The 18639-nt window shown below is 46.8% G+C and overlaps 1 protein-coding gene across 1 annotated transcript in view; it reads left to right on the top strand.

Moving 5' to 3' along the window:
• ADCY10 (adenylate cyclase 10) overlaps positions 1-18639 on the top strand; it is a 1140628-nt gene that overhangs the window by 1001692 nt on the left and 120297 nt on the right. The window contains exon 11 of the mRNA XM_069614009.1: positions 17926-18114. Within this exon, the coding sequence (XP_069470110.1) occupies positions 17926-18114 (189 nt within the window). The remainder of the gene's footprint in view (positions 1-17925; positions 18115-18639) is intronic.

The following is an 18639-nucleotide window of genomic DNA, read 5'->3' as shown; positions in this document are numbered from 1 at the left end:
GGCCAGCTCGGCCCGTATGGACTTAAGGATCCAATACAGACTCAGCGAATTGCAATTCTAAAGGCTTCCGACAGCACAGAGTATGATGTAACCAACCACACATTTGGCCTTTAAAAGCACACCCTCCCTGACCGTTTCGCGAAAGGCTACATCAGCACCCTCAGTGTCCTTCACCAGGTCCAAATGGCGGAACCCTAGTCTGCCCTGTATAGCTATGCACACCACCGTTGAGTAATATGAGAAAGAAGAAAAATATCTATGACACCCCAAGGACTTAGCAATGTTTTGCTTCATCTGAGAGTGAGAGGTGTGTCTCCTGCAGGAAAGCCACATCCACGTAATGCCTCTGCATATAGAATAATCTTTTCCTCGATTTGGAGGGGCAGTTAAGACCATGCATATTCTATGTCATGAATTTAACTATAGCACTGGTCATGCGAAACCCAAAAATCCACCCTTAAAGCAAAAGTGCCCCCACTGGGACAGAATTGAAGCTCAATTTTGGAAAAAAACCCTTAATCTACCGAGTTCGACACCAAATGCTCTTCTGCGGTTTGAATTGGGCACTCTCTCGATGCATATTCACGCAGCCTGGAAAAGATGCAATCTTTTACGAAAATGTCTTTTAGGACTAACTACGAACAGTGTGCTAGCAGTACTGGCAGACTATTTGTTACGTTCTCAACATCCATTCCCAAGAAATTGGAGAACTACTGTGTTCGATAATTTGAGTGAAGCAAATATATCACTGGAATTGTTATTGCAGACTCCAAACAGGGCAAAATTGAAATTGTATATATTTGACTGGCAATGTACACAACAAAAATGTTTAGCATTAAAAGATTTTGATAGAGCACTATTCGGTCATAAGAAATTCCGACAGGCGGCTGACTATCTATTGAAATGCCCATCAGCCATACTGAGAAATCAGATCTTAAGGTTTGGGTTAAATTTGTGGCCAACAAATCAAATACTGTTGAGAAGAGGTCTAATTAAAGCAGAAGTTGCACATTGCCGATTTTGTAAACTTGTTGAGATGGAAGAGACTCTTAAACACTTACTGATTGTATGTGCTGGTCTAAAAACACAAAGAGAAATGATTATCCATAAACTCACTCAATCACATTATATATCTCGTTCTGCTGATGAGTTATGGTATGAATTGTTTGCTACATCTAAAATCTCAATAAGAATAGCTACTATGCAGTTTTTAAAATCAATACTGCACCCAGCTGAATATATAATTAGTCCTTAATGCTGAAACATCGTGTTATAGTAATGCGAACTCGGCTAAAACTGAATTTTACGGTGTGTGGCTTTTGAATTATGAACTGATTAATTACTACTATTGTGAATGTAACTATTGATGAGCATATCTTAGAATTTTTTCTTACCTCTTCTTTCCTTTAGTTGTAAATAATTGAAATTGATGTGCATTTAAGTATTTTGGAAATTTGTGATGGGAATGTACATCATGATGATTGAAAATGGAAACTATGTATTTTAATGAACCAATTTTCTAGAAAGGTTTTTGTTTTGAAAGGTTAAATTATTTTGACCAACCAAAATAAATAAATTAAAAAAAAAAAAGTGCCCCCACTAGGCACCCTTGCAATGAATTTTGAGACAGACAAGCGCAACCTCTGCTGCCAGCTCAAAGAGGCTGCCTCATCAAGTTCAACAGCAAATCTTCCCTGAAGCCTCAACCCCCCCCATCCTGTACCGACAGTCACGACTCCAGGATACTCTCCCCACCACCCGCTTCTGAACCCATCAGTACCCCACTCCTCTGCAGATACATCAAACTTATTACAGCCATAGTACATTGCAACGTCACCTCGAAAATAAAGACAGCATGCCACCCGTAACAATAACATAACAACGAACCCCCCGAACCATCAACAATTTCTGAAAGTCCCCTCCTATCCCTGCCCACACTGGAAACCCCAATCTGCCAGTTAGAACGGCCCACCCCAAATCTGGAATTTCACCCAAAGCAGGAGGACCTCTTGAGGCCCAGCCATTCCGACTCACCCACAAGGCTAATATATGAATCATCGTGGAGCTACTAAAAAAGGATGAAAAAGTGAAAAACAAAATGGTGTGTATGAGTCATCCACGGTGTTAGGCAGAAACCTGTGCAGTTCCCTCTGGGACCACTGCAAAAGATTTAAGACTACAGGTGTTTGGCAGTAAACCCACTTGGTAGCAGTCTGTACCACCCAGATTTACCTGGTAGTTGTGGCTGAGCAGTCAGACTTCCCTCAAGAAGAGTTAGGCAGTATATAGAGCATACATAATAGGTACAGAGGCACAGTAGTAAAAGCAAACACTGACCAGAGCTAGGTGTAAAAGTATATAATTATTTATTTAAAAGACACACTCATAAATTACACTAGCACAGAAAAGGTAAGTAAGTCAAAACACAGTCACTATTACTTATATGTACATCCCTAGTTATTTGTTGGACAAGTCTAAGTTAACACCACTTATTTCCAAACAGAGGTGAGCGCTTAACGTTAGATGGCACTCCAACAAGTTAGTTAAAAAGGGAGGGAAAAGGCAGAAGTAATGAAAACAGCAAGGTAAAACACTTTTCAGAGATTCACAGTAAGTTTAGAAAGGCAGTCTATTGCGGAGCAAGGAAGTTCGGTTGCCAGGCCCACTCTAGGGGAAGCCAGGCGAAAAGATGTCCAAGATCACACAATGTCACAAGTCTTTACAGGTGAGTAGGAAAGGTTTTACCAAGTTTAGAAAAGTTTAGTTAGGGTGTCCCAGGCTTACCCAGGTTTGAGAGCCGAAGGCTAAATCTACCCCGTACAATCGGTGGCAAGGGAAGCCGGGCGGAACACGGTACCTTTAAAATGGAAAGGATCCTCCAGCGGTGGCAGTTGTTCCTGGTAGTGGGTGCAAGTCGCGGCGTCGTCCAGAGGAAGAGAAGATCTCGACGTGGAGGAAAGCTGAAGGTCGTTGCACTACCAGGGAAGAAACCAGCCGTGGATTTTTCCGGTTAAAAGGATGTTACCCCTCTTTCGCGGTTGAGGTAAAAAGTGGTGTCCCGTTTGCCGGGGTGCTTGGCACAGGCAAGACGGCCTCGAGATGCTTCAGGGAGGCGAAAAGAAGGCAGAAACTGGTTGTCCCCACCAGTCAAGGGAAGTAGACTCTCCCGGCTGGAGATCTCCTCTGTCGTTGGGAAAAGTGGTGAGACGGTTCCGCAGGGCTCCACCGGTGGTGTCGTCTTGGCAGGTTGGCTCGGCTTCTCCCTCTTCGGCTTCTTAGGTCCTGTGGCGACTTCTGAAGAACCAGTCCCAAAAACCCTGCTTTTATGCAGCAAACCCCCATTCATACAGCCTAGCTGTCACTCAAACATGCTAAGTGGTGAGCGGGGCGGCTCACCACTTGGGCCAATCACACCAGAGTGCGACATGAGTTGGCAAGGCAACTCAGTCCAGGGTGCCTAAACCCCCTCCCACACCCCCTGTGGTACCCAGACAGAATGGCACCACTTTGGGGGGCTTCTGTGCAGAAGCCCGCCAAAAGTGGAACAAAGGCTCGACTCGGGTTCAGGGTTACTGAAGTGAACCTAGACGCCATTTTGGCGGCGAGTTCTGGCAAAAAATCCCAACCGGTGAATTTATATTAAATAAATAAACCGGCGGTATCTTTAACATTGCACCAAAAAGTGGTGCATTAAAATCAATGGGAAATCCCATTGGGAAATATTCCGGTGGAATATTTCCGTGGTATCCACTGCCACCAGCCAGAAACTCGGCGAGGGGGGACGGGACAGTACCCCCTCGACAACAGACCCAGGGGCAATCTAATTGCCCCTACCAGTACTTCCACAGTATGATGGTTTGTACTGGTTAAGTTCCTAAGTTCAGACTAGTAAAGTCAATGGTGACTTTACAGACCCAGGGAGACAGTAGTCAGTCCCAGGGGGTGGAGTCTATGTTTGGGGGTCACTATGACACCCCTGTGTTAATGCACTGAGGGTGCTGTGTAACACACATTCAAAAACCAATGATAGCCTATGGGGAAAACATACCCCATAGCCCATAAGCACATAGCAAGTCACAGAAACACTCTCAAGTCATGTCTAAGAGTGAGGGTAAAAGAGTCTCACTCTTGGCAGGAGAAAAAATAAACCCCAAAAATCCAGCAAAGCTGCTGGGGGACTCACTAGGTTAGGAAATTCAGCCTAAACAGAGAATTCTCCCTAACACACGGTCTCGGTCCTGAGGGTTGCCAGGCTTATTGCTGGCCTTGAATGTTCCAGGACCACCCGTCGATGCCTCCAGAAAGTCACAAGCCTCTTCACGGGTCTGAAAGAACCATGCTCTCCACCAGGAACAGCATGGGATATTTAAAGCCTTGCAGTTTGAGTTTCTTTTTAACCTTAATGAAGCCCCTTCTGGATGCCTGAAGCCTGTTAGAGAAATCAGGAAAGTTCCGCTCTTGGGTTCCTTTGTATGCAAGGCTGCCCAGTTCTCTGAAGTGGCAGAGGTCGAAGCCTCAGACTCTGTAATTTAGGAGCCGAGCCGAGGCTCGGTCTTGGCAGCGCACCAGGGAATGGGGGCCTTCGCCCGGGTATGCAATGAGCCCCTTCTACTACAAACACTGATGAAAAGCTGTCATGACCCAAGATATCATGTAGGATAGCCTCCACTTGCAACTCTATGGAGCCCTTATCCGTCACCTCTGGGACCCCCACGATCCTGAGTTTTTTTCGGTGTGATCTCTATTCCAGGTTGTCTTGCTTCTCAGTCAGCTCCTTGGCCACTTTTATAAACTGCACCATGTCCCTGGCAATCAACAAGGCTTCATCCTTGATGGTAGAGAGACGAGTCTCGGCTTCATGAAGCCTATCGCCATGCTTATGTAACCTGACCTGCATATGGTCCACCTTACAAGTGAGCATATCCATCTTGCCATCTAAAAATGGATACCCGCCTGGAGTTGTGTTAGCATGCTTTTGATTTCCTGTAGTGCATTTGTGGAAGCATTGGCCTGTGGTTCTTCCTCTGGTTCTGTGTCCATTGCACTTCTGATAGAGTGCTAAGGTTAGGAGGGAGGCGCATAAGGGAGTTTGATCTGTTTTTACCATGTTGACCCTGATTGAGTGAGTCCTAAATTGCAAGTTAATCCTCCCCTCAACAATACAGTCCAGCACCCTTCTCCATTTGCAACATTCAACATTATGTTGTACAAATCAGCACTCCTCAAGTGCAGCCCAGAGAGGCTCCTTTATGACTGACTGCACCTTTTTTTATCAACCCAGCACGGGGGCAATATTGGCCACCCTGCGCCTGGCTCCTGGCCTCTGACATATTTTGCCAGCCTGCTGACATCCACCACGCACTCCACTATGGAGCTCCTCAGCACTACTCCCTTTGGGGCACCATTGCGCTGCTCCCTGCCCCACCTATCCAATGTCCCCCACGGGGGTCTCAGTGCAGCTCTTGATATGCGTCCCCAGCATTCCAGCAAACAGGCCGCCTCCCCACTCGCCTGCTTGTAGTCTGACAGCCACGTTGCTAGTCAGGCGCCCAGTGGTACTCCAGCCCTCTCCTTACTGCGATGCACACTGCTACTCCTGCAGCGCTTGCAGGGGATCTCCACGCTCACCTCTGCATCCTACAATGCAGCGGTCTTGGGTCACAAAGCAAGCCTCTCTGCTAGTCTCGGCTCCTTCAGACTCCCACCGCCAACCCAGACCATGAGGTGCACACCACCGCGTCAAGCCACCTGGCGGAAGCAATATGCACGGATCACAATGTCGGCACAGTTTACTTTTGGATTTACGGTCAATAGCTGCTCTGGGCCACAAGTGTGCAGTCACACCCTTTCTGCCAGGACTCCAGAGTCGATGATTTCGATTATTGTCCGGATATGTAGTGGGGAGCTCACTCTAAGGCGCCATCTAAGCGGGGCTCTCAAGCACCCTCTGGCCTTTCCATCTTAAAGTTCTTCGCAGAGTGCTTCCTTATCTCCCAGTACATCTTCGGGTCCTGGTTGTCACTTCTCTTATTCTAAGTCGGATCGACTACTGCAATTCGCTCTTCTTGGCTCAAACATTTTTCGTATGTGTCGGTTACAGCTCCTTCAAAACTCGGCAGCGCGAGTTGCAACTGGGTCTTCCTGTGGTTTTTATATCTCCCCGATGTTCCCTTCATTGGCTCCTGTTAGGGAGAATTCTCTCTTTAGGCTGAATTTCCTAACCTAGTGAGTCCCCCAGCAGCTTTGCTGGATTTCTGGAGTTTGTTTTTTTCCTCCTGCCAAGAGTGAAACTCTTTTTCTCCCACTCTTGGACATGATTAATGGTATTCCTTTGATTTGTAATGTGTTTTATGGGCTATGGGGTCCTTTACTCCATAGGGTCTCATGTGTTTTTCCTATGTGTGTTACACAGCACCCTCCGTGCAGTAACACAGGGGTGTCATAGTGACACCCCACCATAGACTCCATACCCTGGGACTGACTACTGTCTCCCAGGGCATGTAAAGTCACCATTGGCTTTACTAGTCCCAAATTATTAACAGAAACCAGTACAAACCATCATATTGTGGACGTACTGGTCGGGGCAATTCGATTGCCCCGGGGTCTGTTAGTCGAGGGGGTACGTCTCCGTCCCCCCTGATCGAGTTTTGGCTGGTGGCAGTGGAAACTACTTTTTATATTCGACCGGGAATATTTCCCTATGGGATTTTCCCATTGTTCGAGGCTACCAACTTTAATTATTTAATTCTTATAGCCTCGAACATACCGCCGGTTTATTTAATTAATATTAATTCTCCGGTTGGTATTTTTTGCCAAGACTCGATTCTAAAATGGCGTTTGTGTTCTCTTCTGTGACTCCAACCCAAGTCGAGCCCTTTGTTCCACTTTTTGGCGGGCTTCTCCACAGAAGCCTCCAAAAGTGGTGCCACTCTGTCTGGGTACCACAGGGGGTGTGGGAGGGGGTTTAGGCACCCTGGACTGAGTTACCTTGGTAACTCAAGTCGCACTCTTGTGTGATTGGCCCAAGTGGTGAGCCGGCCGGCTCACCACTTAGCATGTTTGAGTGACAGCTAGACTGAGTGAATGGGGGTATGCTGCATAAAAGCAGGGCTTTGGGGACTGGAACTTCAGAAGTCGCCACAGGACCTGAGAATCCGACGAGGGAGAAGCTGAGCCGACCTACCACGACGACACCACCGGTGGAGCCCTGCGGAACCGACTCACCACTTCCCGATGACAGAGAAGATCTCCCGGCTGGAGAGGCTTCTTCCCCTGACTGGTGGGCACAACCAGTTTACCTTTCTTTCCTTCGCACCACAGCCCGGTTTGTGGTCGAACTGCCAGTGCCAAGCACCCTGGCAGCCGGATAGCCACTCACCACTGAACCGCGAATCACCGGACCGCTCCTTGTACCTGAGAAACTCCGCGGCTGGTTTCTTCCCTGGCAGTGCAACGGACTCCTGTCTTCCTCCATGACGAGATCCTCTCTTCCCCCGGACGAAGCACCGACTTGCATCCGCTGCCAGGAACAACTGCCCCCGCTGGAGCGTTCTCACCACTTTAAGGTACCGTGTCCGCCAGGCCTCCCTTTCTAAAGATTGCAACAAGGTAATAATAACTCCTTAACCTTCTGGACTGGGCTGGCCGCCTTGACCCTCTAACTGGTCCCTTTCTTTGGTCCAACTCCTTTTTGAATCATTACAAGACTTTTGTGCACTGCAACCTTGTGACCTTGGACACATTTCGTTTCGATCCCCTTAAAGTGGATCTGGTCTCCTGACTCTGAATTCACGGTTTTACTTTGCCTTCCTCTCTTGTTATGTTCTTGTAAAAGTGTTGGGATCTGTTTCTCTGCTTTTCTCTCCCTTTTTAAAACGAACTATTAGAGTGACTTCTACGTTAAGCGCTCACCGCTGTCTGAAAATAAGTGGAGCTTTACTTAAGACTTGTCTAATATTCTTTTAAGGGAGTGTATATCTTTTAGTGACCGTGTTTTTGAATTGCTTACTATTAGTGCCTGTGTGTTTTTCTAGATGTGGTTTTAAATAAATAATTATATCTCTTTTACACCAAGCCCTGGTCAGTGTTTACTTGTTCTATTGTGTGCTCTTGACCTATTGTGAATACTCTGTATACTGCCTAACTCTTCTTGAGGGAAGTCTGACTGCTCAGCCATAGCTACCAAGTGAATCTGTGTGGTACAGACTGCTACCAAGTGGGTTTACTGCCAAACACCTGTAGTCCTAAATCTTTTGCAGTGGTCCCAGAGGGAACTGCACAGGTTTCTGCCTAACAGCTCCCAGTCACAAAGAGGGTTGGGTTTAAGTCCCTTTGTTTAGTGCATTGTGCGTTTTATGGCCAGGGGGCTGATTATCCATGGGAAAAGTGTGTTCCCTATATCCTTAGGTCCTCTCTTCGATCGCAGGATGCTTGCTTGACCGTTGTTTCTCGATTTTGCCTTTTTAGGATCGGAGGTCGAGCTTTTTCAATCGCTGCGGCTAGACTTTGGAATAACTTCCATTATCCTTCAAAGCTGCTAAGAACCACTATCAGTTTTGGCGTTTATTGAAAACACTCTTATTCTAGAGTGTGGGTATTGATGTCTCAGTGTTATCTGTTTTGGTTTCAGCTGCGAGATGCCCTTGGATGAACGTGCGCTTTGCAAGTGCATGTCAAATAACATAACACGCATAATGGCTCCTCCCAATGTTCCTATACTTTGGACCCTGCAAGGGCGTTCAACCACCATAATTGGGACCATAATTATGGTGAAAGGTCACTATATAAATGACGCGAATTAATGAATGGTAAACCCATAGACATCCATGATTGGTCCATGAACTTAAAAATTAGGTAGCTAGCCTAAGACGCGGAAGCCTCAATCTTACATCCTATAAGAGATAAAAGCCTCTGTCTTCAAAGCTCTTAGAAAACTCTGGCATCTCACACAGTCTTACAAAATGACATGCTCAGAGAAGACCCAAACCTTTTGTTATACATTTTGAACGTTTGGCGGAAACAGGCAAACGACCAAGAGAAAGGCTAAGCCGATATGTAGTTGTTAGGCAGAATCCTGTGCAGTGCCCTTAGGGACCACTACACACAATTAAGACTACAGGTGGTGATACAAGTTTTACCTTTGGTACAAGCCTGTACTACTATGTCATAGTGGTAGCAGTGGCGGAGCAGCCAGGCCTATCTCAAGAGTATATGAGCAGTAGCAGAGATTACTCAAAGGGACCACAATTACTGTGACTCAAGCAAACACTGACTCAAGGTTTCAGGTAGAAAAATATAAGTACATTTATTTTTAAAACATTTGTTATGCACACAACACTTCTATTAAACTTCAATAAAAACCACACGTTAAATATACTACAACTAACCAATTCACTTTGTACAGTAAGTCTCAGGGTAAGTACCCTGTGTTTGAATGAATCGGTGTTAGGCACAAAACACGCTACCGCGAATACGATCACTTTTTGACAGTTCGGTCTACTAAACAAACGCGTATCTGTGACATGAAATGCTACCAGGGTAAAAACACATTTAGCACCTGAGCTACCCAGAGGGAGTTTGAGGCAAAAATCACAGGCAATATTTTGGTTAGGCAGGCAGAATCAAGAAATGCTCAGAGACAGGAGTTCAAGAGTCAAAGGGCCGGAGCCAGGGTCGAAAGACACCGGGGCCAGTTGACGAAGATCACACGGTCTAACAGTTCACGATACAACAGAGCCAAAAGTACTTCGATTTTGTCAATGTTCGGAAGCAAAAGTTATAAGAAGGAGGGAAGACAAGGTCAAGCCTTGGAAATGAAGGAAAAGGGATTCACTCAGTTTCCTCAACAGAACACAGTACCTTGTTCCAATGGTGCAGCTGGTGCCCTGGCAGTTGTTCCTCTTGGTTTCCCGCAGACCCACGATTCCTGGAGCTTCGTCGAGAAGGAGGACGTCCGAAGGGGGTCTGCACCACACAGGGATGAGGCAGGCAGCAGCGACACGGAATAAAAGGTGCGCTCCTTAAAAACAGAAGAGGCTCTTCGGGTGGCTATCTGGACCACTACAGCAGTGTGCAGAGATTTCGACCACGGAAGAGGATCCTCTGGCTGTAGAAGATGAGCTGGTTATTCCCACCAAGCTCAAGGGAAGAAGACTCCAGACTGGATCTTCTCTGAGTCGTTGAAGGGCAGATGGCTCAGGACTGCAGCAGGGCTTCACCGGGACGAGGTAGTTGCAGCAGCCGTCGTTCTCTCCGCTTCTCTTCGGTTCCTTGTAGTTCCAGTGGTGACTTTCTGACTTCTAGCCGAAGAGACCTGCCTTTTATGCAAAAAAAACCCATTCACGCAGCCTGGCTGTCAATCACCCAGCAGGGGGGTTGTCCAGCCCGGACAACTACCCTGGGCAATCATGACAAAGTGCGACTTGGGTTTCCTAGGATACCCTGTGCAGGGGATGACTACACCCCTCCCTCACATTCAGCCCACCTAGACACCCAGGCACCTTGAGGAGGGCTTCTGGGCAGAAGCCCGCCAAAAGACAGTGAACAAAGAAGGCGAACCTAGTTTGCCGCGCAAAGTAAAACACAAGTAAAGTTAATGGTAACTTTACCCTTTTCTGGGGGACAGTAGTCCCCTCAGAAATGGAGTCGAGGGAAGTCTCGAAGACAACCCTGTGCCACGGCACTGAAGGTGCTGTGTGACACACACAAAGAAGGGGGCTACTGAAGTGGTGTACTTCAGAGTCCACAATCACAAAAACAGATGGAAACACATAGCAAAACACAGGTAAGAGTGGGGGAAAAGCACTCACTCTTACCAGGTGGAAAAAATAAACTCCAGAAGTCCAGCAAAGCTGCTGGGGGACTCACTAGGTGAGGGAAATTAGCCATAAATGAGAATTCTCCCTAACAGTAGTCTACCTTTGAACTGAAAACATCAGGATGCATACCAAATCCTAAATTCAAATGGGACCACTCCCTATAAAGACAAATAAAAGGGAATGTTGCAGGGGATGGAACAGGACATGAAGCATCATAGGCAAATGCTGAGAAACAGCCACTTTAAACCAAGTAAAACTACCAGTAAATTATACTATATTGATTATCTTATTAATAAATGATTAGGAAAATAAACTATAGTGGAAGTAAAAATCACTAGGTCCCTAGAGCAATGTATTATCTTGCTCCCACCTTATTTACAATGGGAAAGGCTGGAGTTGTATAATTGCAACTTGGAAGAGATCATACAGTTAGAGGTTATGAACGGACCTATGCCATAAGGCCCCAGGGAGGCAACTCCTGTGTTGAGGTACCCACATTGAATACTAGGGCTTTTAAAAGTGAACCACCCTTGCCTGGTCCTGGTTCTCAACACCAGCCAAGCCCAGAACCATGGTATAAACTTGAGACTGTAGGTAGTAATATAGTGTTTTTCTTGTTGGAAAATAGGGCACATTGACAAAGATTGTCCAGCATTCCAAAAGGAAGAGGAAATGGGCACCAGTTATATGGAGAGATGGGAGGCTAGTTATGAGAATAGGTGGTCAGAATATCAGGAGAGAGGTAGAGGAGGAACCCGTTATAGAAATGTTAGCAGAAGACTCCAACCAGATAGACTAAAATCGTGGTCAAAGCAGAAGACCAAGAAGGGGACATGCAACTGGACTCAGGTAGTCACTAAAATGCCCTTGCATCAAGTTTGATCTATCTGCACAAATCATCCCCAATTAAGCAGTTCAAATCACCTACGTCCACTGGGACCAGGAGTTCTTTCCAAAAGCTCATATCAACTTGGAGATCTGGGGTGAAAAAATACCTGTGTGAGCCACTAGAATACCTAGCCTCCCACAATCCATGGTACTGGGAATATAGACCTCTCAATTTTCTCTGCTAGTTAAACATAGACAAACCCTTAGATAAAACCACGGCTGGAAATCCTTCTTCATCTCTTGACCAAGGTAACAGCTTTCGAACCTGGCTTCAACACTCACAGTCACACGATGTGGAGAGCTAGTCCCCATGGCTACAAGGTCTAGGTCTACCATAGGTCTAGCACCTTGAAAACCTCTGTTCCTGGCACAAAGATCCATCAGCTCCCCCTTTACTCCCCAACTGAGGTGAACTTACTTGACAGATACAGGCCAGAACCTTACCCACCTGTCAAAGCGACAGAGCTTGAAAGTAAAACAGGCAAGAAGCCTTGAAGAGAACACTGTAAACATGCTAAAGGCGGTATTCCAGAGACTGGCGGGAATCAGGAGTCTAGCAAAAGAAGAGAAGGAGAAGAGACAGAGGCAGGGAATGACCCGTGGACAGAGAATAAACCATCAGGAATTCCTTGAGCGTGACCTCCCAGAGATCGAAAAACAGAAAATCCAGAAAAGGAAGGAACGTCAAAAGCCTAGAGATGGGCAGAGAACCGACCCACAGAGAACGGCATACGTTTGCAGTGTCTATGCCGTAACCATAGAAGGTGGAGAGAAAGTAACAATCCTGTAGTAGCCCTTCCCTTGGATTCTGGCAAGAGTCAGCTCCAGGGCATGGGAAGGAGTGAGCCAAGATCCTCCTGGGGCTCCATTTTACATCTGGGTGGAGAACAGGCCCAAGGATAGAGCATGGAAAAACGTAGTGCAAGAAGGCCACCTATGTCTGGTGAGTCATAAAAACACAGCTTAACAAAATTCCTAAACAAGGAAGAAGAAATACATACTGCTAGGAGAGTGTAAAAGGGTAACATTGTCATCAACATAATTGCCCCCAATCCTGGAGCATGACAGGCTGCTAGAGGGTATCGTTATGTTAGACAACCCGTAGGCAAGTAGGGTAGAAGTACCTATGGGCCAAGTAGCGAACTAGGTGGTAAGTTCCAGAGAATGTACAGCCAAAGAAGTGGCTGGGACGCTAAACCCTGACACTATGAGTAAAGCCTAAGTAGAAATGCTAAGGCTGTGAGTAAAGCTGTAGAAGCAGATAGGCCCTAAACCTTTAAACTGTGATTATATCCAAACAAGTGGCTGGGCGAAAATAAACGTTGAGTCTGAAAGTAAAGCTAAAGAAGCACCTGGGCAATAAACTCAGGGGGCCTCATTACGACCCCGGCGCTAAACCATGGTGCTATTAGCACCATGGTCCATGCCGGGGTCCACCATGGTGAATGGCGGAATTACCGCCCCATTCCAAGGTTGGCAGGGTGGTAATTTCCCATTCACCATGGGCCCTTCCCCATTCCCATTTTTGCCCCATAGGGCTCAATGGGAATGGGGAAGGCGCTAAGTACGGTGCCGCAAATTGCGGCACCGTACTTAGCACCAAGGTCCCTTTGCGGCACCCTACTTTAACGGCTGGTAAAACCAGCCGTTAAGGTCGGGTCCCGCAAAGGGACCTCGTAATTAGGCGCTAATAGGTTAACGGCGCCGCAGCCTTTTGCGGCGCCGTTAACCCATTAGCGCCTGGGTCGTAATGAGTCCCAGGGACTTTTTGTAAATCCTAGGAGTTTGTTAGGCAGAAACCTGTGCAGTTCCCTTGGGGAACACTGCAAAAGATTTAAGACTACAGGTATAGCAGTAAACCCACTTGGTAGCAGTCCGCACCACCCAGATTTACCTGGTAGCTGTGGCTGAGCAGTCAGACTTCCCTCAAGAAGAGTTAGGCAGTATGTAAAGTATACACAATAGGTACTCAAATACAATAGCACAAGCAAACACTGACCAGAGCTTGGTTTCAAAAGTATATAGTTATTTATTTATAAAACACACATAAGTTGAAATCACTCTAGCAAAATATAGTAAAAACACTTCAAACACAGTTATAATGAAAGCAGTTCCAACCCTTACTCCTATCTAGACAACTCTAAGTTAACACCACATAATTAAAACAGAGGTGAGCGCTTAACGTTAGATGACACTCTAGTAGGTTCAAGAAAGGGATAAAAAGAAACAGAAATGGGTTAAACACACCACTCTAAGGTCCAGAACACTTGCAATAGGCTCAAAGAAGCACAAAGTCACAGGTGAGCAAAAGTCACTAGGCAGGGCCCACTCTTAGAGTAGCCGGAGCGAAAAGGTGCCCAAGATCACACTGTTAGGAGGGATTCAGAGTCTTGCAAAGAGTTAGAAAGAGTTTAGAGTGGCTTAAAAAGTTTAGCCAGGGTGTCCCAGGCACTCCCAGGTTCGAAAGCCGGGGGCTAAATCTACCCCGTACAGTCGGTGGCAAGGGAAGCCAGGCGGAACACGGTACCTTAAGTGGAAAGGATCCTCCAGCGGTGGCAGTTGTTCCAGGCAGTGGCAGCAAGGCTCGACGTCGGTCAGGGGAGAAGAAGTTCTCGCTGAAGAGCAGAAGAAGAAGGTCGTTGCACTGCCCGGGAAGAAACCAGCCGCGGAGTCCTCCGGTTAAAGGGTTGTACCGACTTTCGTGGTTGGGGTAAAAAGTGGTGGGGTTCCGGTTGCCGGGGTGCTTGGCACTGGCAAGGCGGCCACGAGATACCTCGAGAAGCGAAAAGAAGGCGAAAACTGGTTGTCCCCACCAGTCAAGGGAAGGAGCCACTCCGTTAAGAGTTCTCCTCGGTCGTCGGGAAAAGTGGTGAGACGGTTCAGCAGGGCTCCACCGGGTGGTGTCGTCGAAGCAGGTCGGCTCAGCTCTTCCCTCGTCGGATTCTTGGTCCTGTGGCGACTTCTGAAGTTCCAGTCCCCAAAGCCCTGCTTTTATGCAGCAAACCCCCATTCACCCAGCCTAGCTGTCACTCAAACATGCTAAGTGGTGAGCCGGCCGGCTCACCACTTGGGCCAATCAGGACGGAGTGCGACTTGAGTTACCAAGGTAACTCAGTCCAGGGTGCCTAAATCCCCCTCCACCCCTCCTAAGTACCCCAGACAGAGTGGCACCACTTTGGAGGGCTTTTGTGGAGAAGCCCGCCAAAAGTGGAACAAAGGGCTCCACTTTGGGTCAGAGTTACAGAGGCGAACGCCAACGCCATTTTAGAATCAAGTTTTGGCAAAAAGTCCCAACCGGAGTTATAATAATAAATATATAAACCGGCGGTATGTTTAAGGCTACCGTAAATAAATAATTAAATGTGTTAGCCTAAAACAATGGGAAATCCCATAGGGAAATATTCGCGGTCGAATATAAAAAGTAGTTTCCACTGCCACCAGCCAAAACTCGATCAGGGGGGACGGAGACGTGCCCCCTCGACTAACAGACCCTGGGGCAATCGAATTGCCCCAGCCAGTACGTCCACAATATGATGGTTTGTACTGGTTCTGTTCAGGATTCAAGACTAGCAAAGTCTTTGGTGACTTTACATGCCCTGGGAGACAGTAGTCAGTCCCAGGGTATGGAGTCTATGTTGGGGAGTCCCTAGGACACCCCTGGGTCACGGCACAGAGGGTGCTGTGTAACCCACATCACAAAAACACATGAGGCCCTATGGAGTAAAAGACCCCATAGCCCATTCAACACAAGGTTTAACCAAGAAAACACACTTCAACAGGTCCAAGAGTGAGGGTAAAAGAGTCTCACTCTTGGCAGGAGAAAAAAAGAAACCCCAGAAATCCAGCAAAGCTGCTGGGGGACTCACTAGGTAGGGAAATTCAGCCTAAACAGAGAATTCTCCCTAACAGAGTTAAACCCTGAGACTGTGAACCCCCGAAGAGCATGGAACCTAAACCTTAACAATATATAGGAGGGACAGAATTACCTGCTTATCTCAGGGTTGGGGGTTGGAATTTCCACAGCCTTTCTAGTTGCCCCAGTGTTAGGGAGAATTCTCAAAAATGTGCTAATTCCTCTCTACCTTAGAGACCCCCAGCAACTTTGCTGGATTTTAGGATTTTTAATTTGTAACCTGAAAAGCGTGAGACCCTTTTTCCCACTCTCTCATGTATTTTTTAATGTGATTTGAACTCTGTGTTTCTTTGTTAAGTATGGAGTCTAACAAACTCAATAGGCATCATCTTTGCATTGTGTCACACAGCACCTTCAGTGCAGTGGCACAGGGTAGTGTTTCAGATTTCCCAAAGGTTTAAATACCTTCTCTTGGATAAACTACTGTTTTCAAGAGCAGTGAAGTGAAATTGACTTTACTTACATTTGTAACTTTCTAGACCCAGCACACATTATCTTACAATAGGGTGCTGGAGGGGTTACTTAGTATCCTGTTTGTCTAACTTCTCCTGTTTCATTTTTATGTTACCCTTCCCTCGATGAATGGCTGGTGGCAGTGGTTTACTTTAACTACCATGATGTGCTTTTACCGTGGGCTGCGTTCGCAGCTGCAGTAAAGCACCCAAGAGTGCTATTTTTGTCAAAATAGCCCTGATCTTCTTTTTTTTGCCATTTCTTTGTGGAAAGGTCCTTCTTGAGATTTACTCTGCGTGCCAAACCAGGTTTGGTCCCTTTGTTCGTTTTGTCTCTGGCGGGATTATGAGCGAAGCCCGCCTCTGGATCCAGGGTGTCTGGTGGGGCAGGAAGCGAGGGAGGTGCCTGAAACTCCCTGTGCTTAGTCTCCTAGGAGACAGGAATGCACTCCTAGGTGATTGGTCGACTGGCTGTCGGGTTGGAAGAGATGCCTGCTGCAGCTCCTGGACCGTTGGTTTGCCCGGAGAAGCCCTGCTGCTGTGCTGAAGCTCCGAATTCGTCTCGACTAGAGAAGCCCTGCTTCTCCACTTGAGTTGGTGGGACCATTCAACTCCAAAGTAAGCCACCTGGACACCCTCTCGAAGCTGATTGTATTTCAACTGCAGTTGCTTTTGGAACCGAAGAGCCAGGGAGAGGAAACCAGATCTTGTGCGTTGCTTTTAAGTTGGCCAAGAGCTCCAGACACTTGCTGATTTAGAGAAACTAAGAGTGTGTATTTGTGTTATTCTTATATTGCCCCTTCTGAAGAAGGCTTACTCAAACTGACTGTTAAATAAATTAATAATTGTTTAATCATGAGCTGTGAACCTCTGTGTAACTCCCCTACTGCTCACATTTACCCTTCTTGAGATAAGCCTGGCTGCTCAACATGCTACCAACCTGTGTATTACAGACTTATACCAAAGGTTGGGTTCCTATTGGCAGGAGGTCAGGGTTGTTGTAGTGCACCCAAAGGGTACTGCATACAATCTTGCCTAACACCCATCCTGACGGTCCAATGTGATTCTTTCGAATCTCAATGATTTTGCAATTCCCATTGTGCCGATACTGTTGCGGCAGCAGGAGTTGTGAAATCGCTACTTCCCTGCCCTTTGCTGCTCTTGCGCCCCCATTTTCCCTTGGCTTCATCTCTGAGGAACTTCCTCAGAACACCTGCCGTGACTCCTCCTACTAACTACTTCATCTACCCACCCACACCCCATATGACTAATAGGAGAGAGTCACCTCTAATACTTTACCACTTCCCCATTCTCTCACCTCCACTTCCCTGCTACTCTCCTCTCCTTCCGGCACACACCAACCCAATCACCATTGCCACTGGCCTGGTCCCTCAGGTCCTCTTTCGCTCTCCATATATTCCGGAGAGGACACTTCACACTGAATTGCATGTGAAATGTCTTCTTTGGAATACATGATGGAGGCTCATCATGAAAACATTGGTTCAACTTTATGTTGTTCCTTAAAGTCCCCCCTTTCTCATCGTTAGGGTTTATGCCATCTGTTAGGTTACCCCATCCTGACACCTTAGTACAAGTAGGCTGTATCCTTTTAGAAGGATCCCTTTAGCCCTTAAAAATGTAATCCTCACCCCACTTGCATTTAAGGAAAGTTATTTAAACATGAACACGCTTGTGGGTTTTGTGATTCCCTTCATCACACTGTTGAAAAGGTCTGCGCATAAGTAGAAGAGACAGAGCTACACATTTTTTCGAGGTGGCAACTCCTGGGCTGGCATATGCTGGGCTTAGCCTTTTTCTTCCTCTTAGCATTAATTTTCATTTCTTTTCATTCTAGCACCTGGATCGCTTCATGTCTCTCTGCATTTTGACACCGACTTTTTTTGATAGAGCTTTACATCTGAAAGCTTTCATTCTCATTCTCACTGGAAAGGATCTGGCAGCGGCAGCGGTTCTTCAGAGGGCACTGGAGTCTTCTAAGAAACATGAGAACAAGCAGGAACTAACCTGGATACAGCTGAGTAATGTGAGTGGTAGTGTCAGGAAAGTTGCAGTCTGAAGTGGGATGGGATTGTGCTTCTTTCAGAGAAGGGGGTTCTGACTTTCCTTACTTGGAAGAGGAAGACATAAAGTGGTAGCAATGTATGTAGATCCATATGTCCTGTGTATGATCCATATATCTTCCTCCAGTAGCTCACTGTCTGCAAAGCTCTGGTTCTCTCTAGGCTAGACTACTGCAACAGCCTCTTTCTAAATGTGCCTGCCCTCTGCAACTCATCCAAAACAGAACTGCAAGACTAGTCCTTGGCCTCAAGCCCAGGGATCATATCTCTCCAGCACTGAAATCTCTGCACTGGCTCTCAGTAGCGGTGAGGATTAAGTTCAAAACCCTCTGCATTGTCCACAAGGCCTTCTGGGGCATGGGGCCTCAATACCTTCAACTCTCTCTTCCTAAATATCTTCCTTCTCAAACTCTTCGCTCATCCGCCTCCAACTCCCTCAGGGTCAGTCGCTTCTCCAAGCAACGAGTTGGTGATAGATCTCTTCCTTT

The sequence above is a fragment of the Ambystoma mexicanum genome, chromosome 9 (genome assembly GCF_040938575.1).
Source record: "Ambystoma mexicanum isolate Mex_15411 chromosome 9, UKY_AmexF1_1, whole genome shotgun sequence".
Taxonomy (NCBI): Eukaryota; Metazoa; Chordata; class Amphibia; order Caudata; family Ambystomatidae; genus Ambystoma; species Ambystoma mexicanum.
Note: the sequence above shows the minus strand (reverse complement) of the source record. Positions and strands in the feature narration are given on the sequence as shown.